This window comes from Littorina saxatilis, linkage group LG16 (assembly GCF_037325665.1).
Source record: "Littorina saxatilis isolate snail1 linkage group LG16, US_GU_Lsax_2.0, whole genome shotgun sequence".
NCBI lineage: Eukaryota > Metazoa > Mollusca > Gastropoda > Littorinimorpha > Littorinidae > Littorina > Littorina saxatilis.
The window spans coordinates 37539438-37559437 of NC_090260.1; the positions used below are offsets into that span (position 1 = coordinate 37539438).

At 40.1% G+C, this 20000-nt stretch overlaps 1 protein-coding gene and 1 long non-coding RNA gene across 2 annotated transcripts in view; one reads left to right on the forward strand and one right to left on the reverse strand.

Moving 5' to 3' along the window:
* LOC138951015 (uncharacterized) overlaps window positions 1–20000 on the reverse strand; it is a 172776-nt gene that overhangs the window by 95674 nt on the left and 57102 nt on the right. The window contains exon 4 of the mRNA XM_070322709.1: window positions 5200–5391. Within this exon, the coding sequence (XP_070178810.1) occupies window positions 5200–5391 (192 nt within the window). The remainder of the gene's footprint in view (window positions 1–5199; window positions 5392–20000) is intronic.
* Window positions 5507–9002, forward strand: LOC138950996 (uncharacterized). Its single transcript, XR_011450912.1, has 3 exons — window positions 5507–6541; window positions 6907–7089; window positions 8194–9002. It is a non-coding gene; the product is annotated as an uncharacterized lncRNA (long non-coding RNA).

Sequence of the window (20000 nt, forward strand, 5' to 3'; positions counted from 1 at the left end):
ATCTTATTCCTTGTCGGTTCCTGATTCGCAAAACATATAGATATGATATGTTTGGATTAAAAACACGCTCAGAAAGTTAATACGAAGAGAGGTACAGAAAAGCGTGCTATCCTTCTCAGCGCAACTACTACCCCGCTCTTCTTGTCAATTTCACTGCCTTTGCCATGAGCGGTGGACTGACGATGCTACGAGTATACGGTCTTGCTGAAAAATGGCATTGCGTTCACTTTCATTCTGTGAGTTCGACAGCTTGACTAAATGTTGTATTTTCGCCTTACGCGACTTGGTTTTTTTTGGGGGGGTTGTCAGATTCACAGTTGGATTTCTTGTTGATTCCGTGAAAAAGTGTTGTGGTCTTTGTGTCATTCAATAAAGGTTGATTAAAGGTGAAGGTTTAGGAGTAAATAGCCCTTGTGTGCTCTCTCTCTCTTTCTCTCTCTCTCTCGAAAAGGAGCAACACACGTTTTTTGGAGCTCCTGATTTATCAGCGTTTCTGACACCAAAATGCCAGTCGTAGGACTCCCAACTACTGCAGAAGACATCTTGTCCACCCTACTGTGTAAACATACGGTGACATCGTGGAAAGTGGCCAGAACAGAAGAAGGAACAGTATTCGTACTCCGCTTGAAGTGTGACCGGGACGACCGTGGTTTCGCCATGACACCCGCACCGACCGGTGCATGGAGACGCAAACCACCAGCCCAGCAAAGACGAAACCAGCAAAGAAGAGACCAAAGAAGAGCAGAACAGAACAGTGCCAAGGTAGGAATGGAGAAAGACAATGTTCAGTTCACAGTTGACAGTGACGCACGCCGTCAGACCGAGACAAATGATAACCAGTGTCATGTCAATAAGCCTGAGGTAGGTCAAGCCAGCAAAAGCACGCATGTTCATTGTTACTTGTCACCGTGAAGCACGTGCCAGTGACCGTGGCTTGTCCAATGTGCCAATGCTCGCCCCTCTGGATGCAGAGTGAGATTAACGCATGAATGACGACACACCTGACCCAGATAGCACGCTGTGTATCAACAAACAAGCAAGCAAGTCTTGTGTGAAGGAAAACATGGACACAGACAACCAAGATGCCGTGACAGAAGCTCCGTTGTTCGACATACTTTCAGAGCTGCCCGAGAATAAGAAAACACAGCTGAAATCTACATTCAGGAACATAAGGTTGAAGAAAATGGTGCGCCAGTCCAAAGGTGGCAAGAAAACGCTGCTTGCTGAAAGTGACGATTGTTTGCTGGTGTTTGATTGTGAAATGTGTGAAACCAGAACGTATGACAGCTGAGCATACCTGATCAGTCATGCCTTCACAAAACATAACAACTGCCAAACAGTTCCGTTGGACTTTGTGATGGTTACAACATGTTCATTTTCTCACGTTTGCAATCATGTGCACACTTTGCACCAGTTAAGCCATTTTTCTCATTTCTCTGCCCATAATCAAACATAAGAAGAAAACAAGTCGCGTAAGGCGAAATTACTACATTTAGTCAAGCTGTGGAACTCACAGAATGAAACTGAACGTAGTCCGCCGCTAGTGCAAAAGGCCGCAGTGAAAGTGACGAGCCTGTTTGGCGCGGTAGCGGTTGCGCTGTGCTTCATAGCACGCTTTACTGTACCTCTCTTCGTTTTAACTTTCTGAGCGTGATTTTAATCCAAACATATCATATCTATATGTTTTTGGAATCAGGAACCAACAAGGAATAAGATGAAAGTGTTTTTAAATTGATTTCGAAAATTTAATTTTGATCATAATTTTTATATTTTTAATTTTCAGAGCTTGTTTTTAATTCAAATATAACATATTTATATGTTTTTGGAATCAGAAAATGATGAAGACTAAGATGAACGTAAATTTGGATCGTTTTATAAAATATATATTTTTTTTTTACAATTTTCAGATTTGTAATTACCAAAGTCATACATTAATTTTTTAGCCACCAAGCTGAAATGCAATTCCGAAGTCCGGCCTTCGTCGAAGATTGCTTGGCCAACATTTCAATCAATTTGATTGAAAAATGAGGGTGTGACAGTGCCGCCTCAACTTTTACAAAAGCCGGATATGACGTCATCAAAGGTATTTATCGAAAAAAAGAAAAAAATGCCGGGAATATCATACCCAGGAACTCTCATGTCAAATTTCATAAAGATTGGTCCAGTAGTTTACTCTCAATCGCTCTACACACACACACGCACACACACGCACCTAAAGTGTGGATGGTTACCTAAGAGGCGGCACTGGGTGTAGTGCCTTTCTAGTGCACTTGCACTACAACAGCACTGGGTGCAGTACTCGCTCCGGCATCGAAGAATTTTGCACTAAAAAATGCACAAAATTTGACCTATTTCGTCGCCTATAGAGGACGGAAAGAATGTCATTTTGAACATTGTTATGACATTCTTTCCGTCAAAAAAGTCAATTTAACGGTGTCAATTTAACCATAAGGCAACCATCCACACGTGTGGACGGAAAGAATGTCATTTTGAACATTGTTATGACATTCTTTCCGTCAAAAAAGTCAATTTAACGGTGTTAAATGAAGCGACCATCCACACAATTAGGTTGCCATCCAGAGTTTAGGTTGCCATCCACGTGTGGATGGTTGCCTTATGGTGATTTAGGCAACCAAACCTGTGGAAACATGGGTACACATACACACACACACACACACACACACACACACACACACACATACACACATACACACATACACCATGACCCTCGTCTCGATTCCCCCTCTATGTTAAAACATTTAGTCAAAACTTGACTAAATGTAAAAACAAGCCAGGCGAAAATGCTACATTTAGTCAAGCTGTCGAACTCACAGAACGCACTGCATTTAATTCACCAAGACAATACAGCGTCGTCCATCCCTGCGGCAAGAAAATTGCTCATAACACGTTTCACGTGGATCACGCAGTGAAATTGACAAGCCAGTAAAGCGCAGTAGCGGTTCCGCGTAGCAGGAATGTGCGCTTATCTGTATTCATTTTTACTTTCTGAGCTTGTTGTTAATCCAAAATAACATATGTGTATGTGGGCGTCTCTGATACTGAGCACAGACCAAAAATTGATAGGTGTACAACTTTGGGGATTGTGTTTGGACACATTGCTGCAAATATGACAGAACCAAATGTTATTCATTTGCAAATGAACGCTCAATATTACAAAAATCTGTTCTTGTGAATTTATAATATATTTTTGTAATCCGATGAGCGAGTCAAAATGGCGACGAAATGTGTGACATCGGTCAACACGCAACTTTGAAGTGCTCGTTTTTTAAAATTACACAGTTTTCAAATGCGATACAGGTGTTGAAAATACCACAAAGGATGAAAGTTAAATGATGCTAAGCAAAGTTGATAAATGACAAGGCATTTCGCCTAAACAGGCACGGTAAAAAGTCGGTCGCGTACATCCATTTTTCAAGAAAATATGAGAGTAAAATCATCTAAGGCCAGCAAAGCACATACACTAACATATTCAATAACAAATGGTCTCAAGAACTCACATTTTCACTGGCTTCTTTGTGCTGTGAATAGCAAGTCGAATCACACTATGGATGTCTCTCATGAAATCATTATGTTGCCATACCCCAAAGATTCAAGAGACATTTGACTTTGGAAAAAACACTCCTGAGAACACACCACAAGCATGTTACTCTCCAAACAGTGAATTTTGAATGACAAAATCGATTTAAAATTCAGTAAAATCAATAAAAAAATATATAATCGAAATGCTGCAAGGCTTTTGAATTTTGTTCAAAACTCAAAATAGATGTACACACCAAATGGCTACTGGTTTTGACAAGCAAATTAAATGCAATTTATTCTTCAAAATGACGAAATGGAACGCTGAACGTCATTACAATACTTAATTTCGTCGTGACGTCATCCGTACATATTTCTGTTCCCCCGTACACTGTTATTCAGCCGGTACACTCAGGTATTTGGCCTGTGAACCTGTACCAGGCTTGATCCTGTTGGAGTAGGCTATAAATATCAGTCAGCTTAACCTCAACGTCTGATGACCACAATCGGTGCAGAAACGAGATATAACGGGTTTTAACTGACAAAAGTTTGTTTTTCTTCTTAAAAGGTGTATATCTAAATTCAGTCAGGGTTTGTGGTCCTATCAAACAAACATCGTCAAAATCAAAGAAAAATATCAAACCTTAACTGTTTTTAACGGACAAAAGTTTACTTTTCTTCATCAAAAGTTTGAATTGAAATTTAGTTAGGGACAACAGATCTACCTACAAAATTTCACTAAGATCGGTGAAAAAATGGGGTTTAACGGTTTTTCAAACTGCCAAAACTTTGGTTTTTGTCTTGAAAAGTATGTTATGATATTCAGTTAGAAACAACAGACCTACTAACCAAATTTCACAAAAATCGGCTTAAAAATGAGATTTAACGGACTTTTAACTGCCAAAAATATTGCTTTTTTTTCTTGAAAAGTATGTGTTTCAGTTTAATTAAGAACAACGGACTACTATGCCAATTTTTGTGACAATACAACTTCAAATGACAAAATGTCACACTCTCCGTGCCAAGATTGAAGACGCCCACATATGTTTTTGGAATCAGGAAATGATCAAGAAAAAGATAATATCATTTTTGGATCGATTACTAAACTTTTAATCGTAGTACCTATTAAGCTATTTTCGTTAATTGTGATCGCATTTTTAGAGTAAACATAACATATCTACATCATTTTAGATTGAGAATTTGATGAAGAATACGATGCAATTATTTTTAAATCTGTTTGCGAAAATTCGATTTTAATGAGCAAACTCATCAATTATTCTCTGAGCTTCTGAGCTACAATGCAATCCCATAGTCTAAACTTCGTCAAGGTTTGCTTGACCAAAATGTCAATCAGTTTGGTTCAAAAATGTGAGTGTGACATTGTGGCCTCAACTTTCACAAAAAGCCGGATATGACGTCATCAAAGACATTTGAAACAAATGAAAAAAACCGTGTGGGGATATGATACTTAGGAACTCTCAAAGTTAATGAAGACCGGTCTAGTGGTTGTATCTGAATTGCTCCACACACACACACACACACACACACACACACACACACACACACACAAATACACACACACAGATAGACACACATACACACACACAAACACACACACACACACACACACACACACACATACAAATGTAATGAGCTAATCACGTTTGCGGCCGCTGGTCCCTGATGGCTCGCTGGTATGCTGCTCGTGAGTGTTGTGTCTTGCGGGATGGGGCGTGTTGTTTTACTCTTGTCATCAGACGTTGTGCTAGCATCTTGCTGGGTGTAAGACGTGGTCTGGCGTTTCACTATCCTTTGGATTCGTTTCTTTGAAAGGTAGGATTCCACTTTCTGTCCCTGCACAGTGACATAATAACCCAACCAGTTATATTTTATGACATATTGTTAACATATCTTTGTATTCCCTGTACGCCCGAAACCAGTCAGTCCTGCGATGGTATGAGTTGTTTCATATACCGCTCTTATCCTAACTTAGGAGCTCTTAAGGGGTCAAGATGGGGTTAAGAGCAAAGTTAAGATAGGTGCGTTTCACGGACCGCTCTTTGGCCAAAGAGCGCTCCTATGTCGCTCTTATCTTAGGACAGCCCCCCCCCAGCCCTAAGTTAGGTAAGAGCAGACAGAAGCGCCCCCAACTTGCAAGGGAGATAATTTTAATCCTAAAAATGGCGGCCGTAAATGAGACTGTGAGTCGACTCGACTCGTGCATCATTTTGCGATATAACATGCGCCATCAACACATTTTCGTCACCGCACGGATCCGCGGAATGCCCAAGACGATAAGGAGAGTGCCGCACGCTTTCATTTGTCAAAGCATGGACTCCTGTTTGAAATATGTTGACAAGAGTGTGGACGGTATGCAGTTTAGCACTTACAAGCACCCGCGAAGACTATGATTGCACCGTTTTCTGCGTGATTGATGTCTGTCAGTCCATGCACGGCGACATATTCTACATCAGCAAGGAAACGAGTCTTCGCTGCATTCACCGAATGTATATTCTGCCTTGCACGACGAGTGTGAACCCGACAGGAAGCGGCTAACCACACGTACTCGTGAGCAATTCCAGATAGCTTGTACTTTTCGGCGTGTTCGTGGTGCTGTTTACACACATTTTCGAACAACAGTCTATCAGTCAGTCAACGAAACAAAACAGCACGAGTATAATATCAACAAGGAAGGATGCCACGCCGTGACGGCTTCTACAGGCATTGAAGTAGTTGGTGACGAACATCTTTGGACCGTGTGTCGTGTTGTTCTATGGCCAGGGTGTGAAAAGGGTACCATGATTTTAAATGAGAGTTGGGTGTGTCCTGCAATCCAAGCACCTCTGGGCTTGTTCATATACGGTGACATTGGCTACATCTTGACACCCTGAATACTCAGTCACACCCTATATCTACAGCAGTGCTCCAAGCAGGTTAACTCAACACGTGAACTAGACACGTCAGCAAGACACGTCAGCATTGTTTCCTGTCATGATGAAAAAAGGTAAGGTTTGGAATAGATCTAAAGCATAATTGATCAAATGTTCCTTTCAAGGCATGCTACTTTTCAGATTGTGTTTGGGAATGTTGTTGCAGAAAATGTCAAGGTTATAAAACAGCTTGCATGAGAGAGAAAACATTAGAGCAGAAAAGGCATGTTTGAAACTTAAATGGGTTGTTATTGTTAATCAGCACCATATATATACTGACTGTGCTCGTTGTAAGTTTGACTTGGTAGCTGTGCTGACAGTGTTGTCTTAGTATCATCTGCACTGCAGATCTGTGCAGCGTATTCACCTGGTAATTGTAAATGCATACAAGCAAACAGCATTCAGCAAACACTCATAATTTTCTTTCTTGTATCACCAGAGAATAAACTTCATCACCGTCTGCATCGTCTGGCACCACCATGCTCTCCTCCAGTGTCATCTTCTACCCGTGGACACTAACATACAGTTACCAAAGCAAGGGCAGAGACAATGAGGAATGCCAATGAAAGCATATAAGTCTTAGTGAACGTGGTGTGCAAGAAAAGACTGGACATCATTTCAGGTAAATATGTTATGCTTGTAATATGATACTCATTCAGTCATTGACAATTCTGTAGAACATTTGGAAAACAAAAGAAGAGGCGTTCTGGGATCACATAGTAGTAGTATGCATACACATTGAAAGAGATGTGTCAAAACGTATTGTTCTCACACACACACACAAAAACTGGACAGTGAGTAAGAAGAATGCTGTTTCAGTGTTTGACTTCTTTTTTAAACTTTTATCTTTGACTTTAAATTTTACTACTCCTTGATATCAACAAAACTGATTCTTAAGTGACAATAACTAGTAATTTACTAGTACTAAAAACATGTATTTACGCTGTTAACGTGGGGGGGGGGGTATTTTTTTGTTTGGGAGAGGGGGGGCATAGATTGTGAGGAGAACAGAACATGCTCTAGGGGATTTCAAGAAATTGTGCTAATTTGTAATTCAGTTGGTTTGTTCCATTTCCTGAATTGTTAGCCTTGTCTGATTCATTTTAAAGGACTGAGTCATTGCTGATATACAGAGCTTTCTTTTAATTGTTTAACCCCTCTAAATTAACGCAAGACCTCATGTTTTTTTACTGTTGAAGCGATTGACACGTGCATCAGCAGTAATGGCAGAACACAAAGTACAAAAGTTAACCAAAGAAGACACCCTGTTCTGGACAGATAATTGATGTTCTTCTCCACGTATGTAAACGTTGCCAAAGCGCTTCGAGCTGTGAAGAAGCGCTATATAAATGTTCTATTTTCATTATTATTATTATTGTGTCTATCCTGAACTTGAGTTCATTTTTAAATGGTACCTTGTGTTTTTTCGGGTCAATTTTTGGGGCATCCTTTTTTGAGCAGCGGAAGAGTGTGCCACATTTCCAAGTGAAGTGCCTTTAATGGCTTGGAAAGTTTGTACAAAATGATTCGGGAGTGATTTTTTTTTTAAAGTACACAATTTGTACAGATAAAATGGTTTGCTAAGTGTAGTATGAATAAGAGCAAGTATTAGAATTACTCACTGTCTTCTCTTTTTCTTGTAAGATCATTATGTGGTGAAACTGCTCTGTTGCTAACATTTAATACAAGAAACCTTCTGCTCTTATGTTGCTGTTCCTTGTTTAAGGACCTCTACCCACACACTGATGCTGACACTCGTTGAGGGGCCAACTACCAACACTGATGGTGATACTCGCTGAGGGGTCGACTACCAACACTGAGGCTGACACTCGCTGAGGGGCCAACTACCAACACTGATGGTGATACTCGCTGAGGGGTCGACTACCAACACTGATGGTGATACTCGCTGAGGGGTCAACTACCAACACTGAGGCTGACACTCGCTGAGGGGTCGACTACCAACACTGAGGCTGACACACCCTGAGGGGCCAACTACCAACGCTGATGCTGACAATCGCTGAGGGGCCAACTACCAACGCTGATGCTGACACTCGCTGAGGGGCCAACTACCAACGCTGATGCTGACACTCGCAGAGGGGCCAACTACCAACACTGACCCTGATACTCTCTGAGGGGCCAACTACCAACACTGATACTGACGCTTGCTCACGGGTCAACTACCAACACTGATGTTGACGCTTGCTCAGGGGCCAACTACAAACACTGATGCTGACGCTTGCTCAGGGGCCAACTACCAACACTGTATGTAGTGGCCACTGTGTAACCTCCCTTGCACAAAACAACAAATTTTATATTTAAAATGGTTAAAGGAATTTTTTAAGCATTTACATTAATTATGCTAGGAACAGTCTGCAGACACAGAAGTATACAGTGGTTTTGTCAATATTAATTAGCAGTTAAAAGATGTCCAACGTTCATATTCTATTTCTATACTACCTGTCAACAACAACAAACTAAGCAAACGCGTTTGAGGTCAGATCATTTTGATGAGGCCATTTATTGTTAAACCAATTATAAGACTGCAAAGGCCATTCATTGTCCTATGTTATTTAGAAAACAGATTTAGTTTACACGAGGTACTGTTTATAAAGTAGAACCTACAAGACTAGTGTAGTGGAGGAGTGGAAGGGGTAGAAGACACGAAGCCCAAGTCCAAGCGTCTTGTTTCAACTTTTTATTCAAGAAAACAATGCAAGGAAACGTAGAGGCCGAAGGCGAAACCCGTAGACAGCAAAGCAAGTGTAGTGTCGTGTTCAGCTGCTAGGAGCGAATGCATCCTTATGCCGGTGTCCGGCTTATACTTATAGCCCCGGCGCGGACTGCACAGAAAGCACCGTCCGGCGGTGATGAAAATCGGACTGAATACGGCCAGAAACACGGAATCTGTGTTTCTTACACTTGCTTTACCCTACGTTATTTAAACAAATACATAACCAATCATAACAAACAATACATCAAATTAAAGCTACGACCTTTAGCTTTCTATTGCAATAGATCACATTTCGTAAAAACTTATATTTATTTAGTAGGATGCAAAAACAATGGTCCTAGTGAAGGCACTGAACCAACTTCAGTGCGGAAAATTACAAAACTCTCTAAACTGGAATAATGGACAAACTCATAAATCATACAGATAAAAAGAAGAACCCTAGACAAACATCATGATATGCGTTACTTGGGGGAAAATTATACATTGACTTAGTACGAAGCGGTAAAGTCCGAAAGTAAATGGAATCGGCTAAATTCCTGCGCGAGTACCTGTCTGCATAAATTAGCAATCTTTGTAGAGGAACCAAGCATCACTCATTACAACCAAATCCTTATAAACAAACTAAAATCATATGCAACATAGGTACGGGATATGAAATAGTGATACAAAAATGACAAAACAATGATTGAAAAGACAAAGATGAGTTTGTGAGAATCAATTTCTCTCGACGATACATGAAAACCGGTCAAGGTCAGAGTGACGCTTTGGTCAGTTCGAAGCATTATCGTAAATAACACAATAATATGCAGCCATCCAGCCTAATCAGTGACTTCTATGCAAACCTAAATATAATTAGGATCGTATCAAAGATAAAAGGGACTTTGAAAGATAGAAGTTAGGTAGATATATAAAGAAAGGTATTTTATTAGAATTTGCGCCGGCAAGGTGCGCGCGCATCATCGTATCGTCTGCTATGGGATGGGTTATCCCGTTTGTACTGTACACAAGGCTGTTTCGCTATGCGATGATTAGAGTGTTTAGGGTAGCGAAGTGCACTTTGCTACACTAGCATCCCAAAAAATCAAATTCGCAAAATCAAGTTTAACGCGTTAAAATCGACATACAATCAAAACTGCTGAAAGGAAACCTGTTGTGCAAGTTATTAGAAAGAACAATTAAATATGCATCCAAACAGTCAGTTTAGTTTACATATCTGGTCTACAATGGCGTAATGGCATGATGAACGGTATGTAATTCTTCTGAGAAGCCGTAAAATGCGGTTTCTGGGGCCATTTTAGTGGGTAATCAGAAGAAATCCAGCACAATAAATTTCTCAATGCATTGCCTTCAAACGTCCGGTAATTTATGCTAAGACATGTCGTTAAGTACATCAAGTCATTCAAGAGATTAGGTTTGCTTTTATTTGACATGCCAGAAAGAGTCCTTAAAATAGTCGGTTGGTCTAAGCTGACTCATCAAACAAATTTAATTTGATGCTATCTTCAACTTCAAATAACAGATAAGCCAAATACTCAAATTTCATGTACATATTTTATCAGACATGGATGGTATGAGGATTTCACAGCGAAAGTAATCTTTAAGAAGTGGACTATTTTCACAGCGCTGAGCACAAATAGCCCACATCAAGCTCACTGCTGAACATTTAACTGCTAGCTGCTGAGCAGGGCTTTTGAGAGAGCATTTCCCAAGAATGTTTGTACGCGTTTGAACAAGTGATCTGAGCAGCCGTCGTTGATTATGAATTACATTTCAGTGTAATTTGAAGCTTTAATGTTTGTTTAAAGCCTGCATATTTAAAACAAATTCTGTTTTCTTTGGAAAAGGTACATCGTTATTTTTTAAAATTCTTTCTAACATGTCGCATAACAGCAGTACTAACGTCTCAAATGACTTGACATTTTGTTTGTACCGTAAAGTACCTTGTAAGCGCCCACCCCCACTCCCCCTCCCCCCCCCCCCCCCCTGTGCACCAATTCCGACCCAAAGTAGGGGGTGGGCGCTTACTAGGTACTACACCCTATGCATGAGCAGTTTTCAGTAAGAAATGTGATCTTTGATCACTTCGTAATCATATCTTCTTTCTTTCTTCATCTTCCATTGTTTTTCTTGTTGAGTCACTTGAGAAAATGTGACTCTATGTAATCGGTCAGTGTTAGTCTGTCCGGCCGGCCGGCCGGCCGGCCGTCCGGCCGGCCGTACGTAGACACCACCTTAACGTTGGACTTTTCTCGGAAACTATCAAAGCGATCGGGCTCATATTTTGTTTAGTCGTGACCTCCAATGACCTCTACACTTTAACGATGGTTTCGTTGACCTTTGACCTTTTTCAAGGTCACAGGTCAGCGTCAAAGGAAAAATTAGACATTTTATATCTTTGACAAAGTTCATCGGATGTGATTGAAACTTTGTAGGATTATTCTTTACATCAAAGTATTTACATCTGTAGCCTTTTACGAACGTTATCAGAAAAACAAGGGAGATAACTAGCCTTTTCTGTTCGGCAACACACAACTTAACGTTGGGCTTTTCTCGGAAACTATAAAAGTGACCGGGCTCAAATTTTATGTGAACGTGACTCCCAGTGACCTCTACACTTTGACGTTTGCTTTGGTGACCTTTGACCTTTTTCAAGGTCACAGGTATGTCTTGAATTCTTCAGGTATGCATTGTGTTGTGAATAGCAATTTCTTCCTGTCCATCTGATGCCTCATATAATATTCAGAACTGCGAAAGTGACTCGATCGAGCGTTTGCTCTTCTTGTTCGTATTGTCATTAGAAGAGCTTGGGGAGACGAATGTCGTCGCATCCTTTTCTTGTCTGCAGAGGTGCCGCTGTCGGCCGCACTGTGTCTCTGTTTACCTTGAACAAGGGGTACGTCTGGTTGGTATTGGTACCTCGCCGAGTGGAGACAGCATGCCTTTGTTTACAACGCTTCAGCCACATAGGTGATGCAACAAATTCGTCTATGTCCAGTCCACCAGCCAGTTCTAAGGCTCCTCTTTGCAAATCTTTGTTGCGGACGACACGCCCTTCCGCCCGCTCTTGATCAAGATATTCTAACACACCTTCATCTACCTCTTCTGATCTGACGTCTCGACCGCCATGTAACTTTCGCTTCTTCTTTTCCTTTCCCGCCTGGTGACGTAAAAGGGTATTGCGATTCTCTCGCCATTCTCGTATCCTTTTTCTATCTACCCCAAACTCACTTGCTGTTTGCGACACATTTCCATTGGCGTTATTATCAAAATAGTCAAGAGCTGACAGCTTAAATGCAACGGTGTACGATTTGATCCGCGGCATCTTGTAATCATTGACTTGCAGGCGTTTAGATCCAAGGCGTGCAGACACGTGATAGGGTTTACAAGAAAGGGAAATCATTCACAAAACTAGCAGATCAAGTGCGGAATTTATATTTCCCCTGATTTCAATGGTGTAAAGTGGGGGGTGGGCGCTTACAAGGTACTATACCCTATGCACGGTTTTGGACTAAAAGTGGGGGGTGGGCGCTTACTCGATACTGGGCGCTTACAAGATACTTTACGGTAATTCGGTACATCTGATTTGTTGCTTAATTAATTTATTTGATAATTGTCGGTAAAAATACCGGTTAACACCTCACAATCGCAAACCTGTTTAATGTTGTCTTTTCTAATTCATGACATGTGTGAGCACGAATCACCAAATATTTGAAGGCAATGCGTTAAAAAGTTGCAGAAATTCAAATGTATTGTTTTGTTTCATTACCCGCTAAAACGGCTTCAAAAACTGCCTTTTATGCCTACTGAGAGGATTACCACATATACCTACTGAGAGAATTAACACATACACCGCTCAGCATGGCATAGTAACAAAATTGACTGTTTCAGATACACATTTGATTGCTCTGATTTTTTGTCGATTTTAACGCAGGAACCTTGATTTTTCAAATTTGATTTTTGGGGGTGCCTGTGTTGTAGGAATCACTGTATACACACTACCTCATGTGAACTCAAACAGCTTTTTGAATAAGGGCAATCAATACATGCCCTTTTCAGTCATATAATTTGTTTTACAATAGACTGCCTCATCAAAACATTCTGCCCTCAAACGCATCTGCCTAGTTCTTAAAAGAATCACGCTTTGGACTACACAGTCCTGATGATGTGGGTCGTGTACAATCCATACTTTCCAAAGGAGGATTAAAAGTAAAAAGTATGGGTCGTACACTACCCACGCCATCCAATTAGGAGTTTTGCCGTCTCTTTGCATAGTATTAGTAATTAGTATAGGTCGTACATGACCTACACCATCCCAGTTAGAATACACAGGGTAAAATTCCTTACGGAATTCCATATGGGTCGTCCGCAACACACATCATCCCGACTGAGTAGTTCAAATTACTTCGTTTGTGTTAAAAGATATTTTTCAAAAGTTGTGCAATTGTATGGTGATCGGAGATTACATGAAGTCTCAATTAATTAATAATGTTAAATAGTTTCAGAGATATATATCCCTTACAGCAATGAAAAGTTGCTGCAATGTCGCTGCGAGGTCGCAGCGATCTAAACACATCACGGCAACTAGTCGCAGATGGTCACGACTACCCACGATGTTGGCACGAGCCTCACAAGGTCGCAGCTACCCACAACCTTGGCGCAAGCCTCGCGACAACATTGCAGATAGCTGCAACCTTGGCGTGAGTCTCGCGACAACATCGCGGGTAGCTGCACCCTTGGTGCAAGCCTCACGACAACATCACGGGTCGCTGCGAGCCTCGCAACAACATCAAAGTTAGCTGCTCAAAGTTGGTCTCGCAACAACATCGCAGGTAGCTGCGACTTTGGCGCGATTACATGGCTGTTAGTTGCGACCTTGGCGCAAGCTTCCCAACAACATTACAGCTAGCCGCGACCTTAGGGCCATGACATTGTCCAAATATAGTGAGCAGAGTGCTTTCCCTCAGTCAGCCATATTGAAATAGCTAGCCCCGGATGAAGGTATGTGCATGCAGGTCTCTCCATTTTGAAAAATATTTGCAAATTTCTGGAGCATTAATGATGATTTTTCGCTGTAAAGTCTAAGGTTAAGTTCTGGTCTGTAGTAATTTAATAACAAAAAAGTTTACAGGTCTGAACTGTTGAATACAGGGATGTTAAATTAGAATCTAACTAGCTGCTCCATCCTAAAATAATAATAATCATGATCAGGTACTGAAAAAAATATTCTATCAACAAGAAATGTAGTGCGCATGAAAGATGTTAGTTTAATCGATCAAGTATGAAAAAGACAAAATAAACCCCTGACAAATGTCAAAGTAGTTGAAGCATTAAAATAGTGTATGGAATTAGCAAAGTCATGCAGTTCTCAACTGACATACCTGCTAGCTGCATATGTACCACCACTTCAGTGAATGAATTTTTAATTTCAAACCTGGTTAAGAATTGACTAATCATAGGCACATAGCAGGAAGCTCGCGGGAAGCTTGTGGCAAGTGCACTAGGACATCGCGGCTATCCGCGACTAAGTCGCAACATACTTGTAGGAGGGGTCTAGGACATCGCAGCTAGTCGCGACCAGGTCGTGGCAAGCTCGCGGGTAGGTTGCAGCTAGCCGCGACTTGAGAGGATAAGCTAAAAAAAAAAAAAAAAGTAATCTACAAATGTTGACTTTGTGGGTACAACATTTATGAATACTGGAAAATGTGTATCTTTTCAATTTGTTTTCTTATAGTCTGTTAGAGATTATCCTCTCAAACAAAATATCTATCAGAATGTCTAAAATTAAAACATTTCTGCAAAAGTTTAAATCATTCCGATGAATAGTTTGGAATCTATCTTGTCATCCGTGAACTAACCTGTTTTGATTGAACGCTTTGCCATTTAATAAGTGATATGATAGATGTTGCTTTTTGGGTCCAGCGGACCATATAGGCCAAATCAGGACCCCGCCATTTAATAATTTTTACTACAGACAATCTAAGGGGAAAAACAATTTTGGACCATATATTATCATTCTACGTACATTGAAGCTAATGCACACCAAATTTTAACACAAACTGTTCTGTTTCATGAATGTTATGGTCAAATGACTTGAAGAGAAACAAGAGGCGAAGCCATCAAGGCTCACGTAAGAAATCGACAAACAGTAACACAAACTCAATCACACACACACACACACACACACACACACACACACAAACACACATACACACACACACTCGCATACACAAACACAGAAAGAGCATAGGTGAAACTGTGCAAGAAAGCGAGACTCTAGATCTGTCTGTCTGCATGTAGCCTACTTACAAGGACACGACTGCCAACTAGTCTCAGCGCGCTCAAAATAATAATGACCGAGACTTTCAGTACTTCCTTCGCGTGACGTCTAACCCTCTTACGTCATAATGTGACGTCAATGTAATGTGACGTCTTCAAATGTTAGAGTTTCTACCACAGACATACACACGCACAGACGCACGCACGCACGCACGCACAGACAGACAAAGTTACGATCGCATAGGCTGCACTTACGTGAGCCAAAAACGGTGTATTTTATGGTAGCTTCTGCCCTCAACTTCTGTTGGAATATGCACCATTTTGATCACTGTGTCCATTGACTTTTGGTATCCAGTGTATTCAATTACGATGAAATTCATAGCCTCGTTGATTTTCGGGCTGGTGTTGCTGATGATGTCGAGTTTAAAAAAAAAAAATTCCATGTAAAATTATTAATTCAGTGACCTGCGTAAAAAGAGAGGGGATAGTGCGATATGACGATTTTTGACTCACATGCGAAGCAAAAGTGAGTCTATGTACTCACCCGAGTCGTCCGTCCGTCCGGAAAACTTTAACGTTGGATATTTCTTGGACACTATTCAGTCTATCAGTACCAAATTTGGCAAGATGGTGTATGATGACAAGGCCCCAAAAAACATACATAGCATCTTGACCTTGCTTCAAGGTCAAGGTCGCAGGGGCCATAAATGTTGCCTAAAAAACAGCTATTTTTCACATTTTTCCCATTTTCTCTGAAGTTTTTGGGATTGAATACCTCACCTACATATGATATATAGGGCAAAGTAAGCCCCATCTTTTGATACCAGTTTGGTTTACCTTGCTTCAAGGTCAAGGTCACAGGAGCTCTTCAAAGTTGGATTGTATACATATTTTGAAGTGACCTTGACCCTGAACTATGGAAGATAACTGTTTCAAACTTAAAAATTATGTGGGGCACATGTTATGCTTTCATCATGAGACACATTTGGTCACATATGATCAAGGTCAAGGTCACTTTGACCTTTATGAAATGTGACCAAAATAAGGTAGTGAACCACTAAAAGTGACCATATCTCATGGTAGAAAGAGCCAATAAGCACCATTGTACTTCCTATGTCTTGAATTAACAGCTTTGTGTTGCATGACCTTGGGTCAAGGTCACATGTATTTTGGTAGGAAAAATGTGTAAAGCAGTTCTTAGTGTATGATGTCATTGCTAGGTTTAGTTACCCTAAAGGTCGAGGTCAAGCATGTGAGTCGTATGGGCTTTGCTCTTCTTGTTTTATATTTGATTTTGACTCCAACCTTGTTCAACACACAGTAACTAGTAATTCTGAATCATACACACTTTGAAGGCAAACTTAACCAGGTTTTATGTGATATTTTTAGTTTCATGAATAGTTCACGATATGAATGTAGCAACAGCAACAAAAACATGCTAGAAGGATATAGTGTTGACAATTTTACACTGATTGACCACGATGCTAAATTAAGTTGGTGTTGTTGTTTTTCTTTCTCATTTTATTTTGCATCTGCCCACAAAAAGCAGTAGAGTTTCTTTCGCAGCATTTCAGTGATATGTTTATTATAAATTAAAAACCTTCAAACAAAGCTTATTGCACCCATTTTCGTACCCTAACTAAAGCATTAGTTTCCGTGTTCATTCATTCAAACGTTCTGTGACATTTAAGGCAAAATAAATGATTTGGCTTTCTCCCCGTATGTAACATTTGTCAAATTGTGCCTATTCTGAATTTTCTTCAATGTATTATTGGTGCCTAACGTTTTTCTAGGGTCGATTTCTGGGGTACAGTGGAACCTCCCTTTTAAGACCTCAAAAAATCTGAGAAAATCAGGTCTTTAAAAAGAGGGAGTCTTAAAATGGGGGTAATTTTGTGAACAGAAAGTCTGAAAAATCAATGCCTTAACAAGGAGGGAGTCTTCAATTAGGGGGGTCTTAAAAGGGTGGTTCCACTGTACCCTTAAATAAGAGGCGATCGTGTAACCCAAATAAATTAAATCTTTGATTCCGAATGTGTGCGAGATAGCCCACTCGATGGCCTTTAATGACAAAGAAAGTTTGAATGAATTGACACGGGAATGATTTTTCTAGTAGGGGTACGAAAATGGGTGCAACAATATTTTCGCAGAGTGTATATGCAATGGCCATAGTATTACCTACCTTGCATGAACAAGATCAAGGTTGATCAGACAATTGTGTTTGTAACTTTGTCTCACATAGCCATAAACAAGCTGGTAGCTGTTTCCCAAACCAATATAAAAAGAAACAATAAGTAAATAAAAATATCTTAACTCACAGTCACCCCATGAATTTGGAGCAACAGGCCCAAGAATAATGTTTTTTAATAATACTAATTCTTTTTAAACATTGTTCTATAACAAGCAAAAACTATCAAACATATTAGGAAATGATTTTACAGGTTGAACTTTTTTCAGGTAAAAACTAAATACATACCTTATGCTTTAAATATTAATGTACATGTCTACTATCTGATACTGTATCGCATTAACTTTAAACAGCCTGACTCATTGTGAAATTGTGCAAGTAAACATTTTGACATGGTGCTTATTTTTTAAAGACACAATCTTTCCCGTTCAAAGAATTGTTCTCATCATCACAGATCTGGACTGTCTTTTGCATGGATTGATGGAATAAGACAAGTCTTACACTTGGACAAACACTTGGCGGAGGGGTGTGCCTTTTGAAATTGTCTCTTTCAAATGAAGAATATGTTCGTAATCTATTTTAAGGTTTCACCTGACCATCCTCTGTGTATATGATACAGCTCTCTTTAAAGATATCCTTGTTATGCAAACTATCTTGTTAACCATCCCATGTACATTATGGGATTCGTGATGCAGTATTTATGGCATTTATTGCTATCTGGAAAGTATGAAAGTAAAAATCATTACTTTTAGGTACATGTCTAAAGGCAGTTTTGATTGATTAAATTTTGGATGATCACAGGTGTCAGTGACTGAATGTAATCCACAAAAAACCTCCTAGTCCTAGTCTGCAATTATCCAATGTACACATATAAACGTATTCATGTTGGTGTTTATGATGCTTTAAATTACAGTGTAAGGAAGGTATGTAAAAGGTAACCAGAAAAAGGTCAAACAATGTAACCCTGCTATTTCTCGTGTTAAGTTGTGGTGAAAATTGATGCATCGCATTGAAATAAAGACAGATGTGAATGATCAGAAGATTTTAATGACGTTTTGTTGGGTTCCATGCTTGCTGTTGGCATTTGCAAACTGCTTGTGGATAAAAGTCTGTGTGTGTGCTTGTATGTCTGTGTCAAGATATGAACACGTTTATAACACAAACAATGCTTTCTCACTGAAATGACCATCGGTAGGATATGCTGACCAATGCTCTCTCTCTCTCTCTCTCTCTCTCTCTCTCTCTCTCTCTCTCTCTCTCTCTCTCTCTCTCTCTCTCTCTCTCTCTCTCTCTCTCTCTCTCCAGTATGACTGATCTACCACGGCTGATTAATGCAGAGTCAATGTCTTCACAAGTACAGAAAATAATTCATATCTAAGCAAAAACAAAAACACCCACACATATTTTGACACCCAGTCTTTGATTGTCTGAATGAAATACACTTTCCTTTCATTTACGTCACAATTGCATGACAAAGACGCAAGATAAGTTTAACAACTTTGACCTAACACACACCGAAAACAAAATACAGTCGCAAAATACCCCTCCCTATCTGAATCTGTCAGCAATGCCTCACGCAGATCGATGCAAGGTGCAGATCAAGCAAACACACACACACTCACACACACACGCACATAATGTTGTCTTAACCGGATCACTATATATTTGGGGGACATAAACTTCAGCCTATGCATGACCCTTCCCTTCAGTGGCAACTGTTGTAGATCAAATGGTATGACATTTGTGCAATTTCGAAACAAAGTTTCCAAATTTGGCTATTGTCTCAACAGAACAAGGTTTGACATTTAGCGGTAGCAATATTTACCTGATTTAAACCCTCCAAACTTTTACCTTTTGGATTGTCTGGATGTCTGAGTATACACAAACACCCCCTTCACTCCCTAGATCATCGGTGACCTAAAGAAAGCAGTTACAGCTCCCTAAACAGCAAAGCTTTCGTGCCACTGACAATTTCGGAGGCGTAATTTGAAACACATTTTGGATAAAAGGTAAATTCTGATCATAATACCTAGAGACTCGAAACTGTGTAGAATGGTCGTGGATGAACTAAAGTGCATGCACAACAACTATGAACATATTTGCTAAACTCAAATGACTGAGAAAAAAACAAACTTCATTGTACAGTTACACTTTCGCAATGCCGCGCAAAATTCATTAATGACAGGAACGCATTCATCCATTGGAAATGCCCTGATCCTGCTTGTTATTGCTATATTCAAATAACTGACTGTCTAATATTGATTCATGTATACTATATGTCATTCAATTTATCCCAAATGTAACAATCTTGAGTGCTGAAATCGGGTACAGTTCGGTT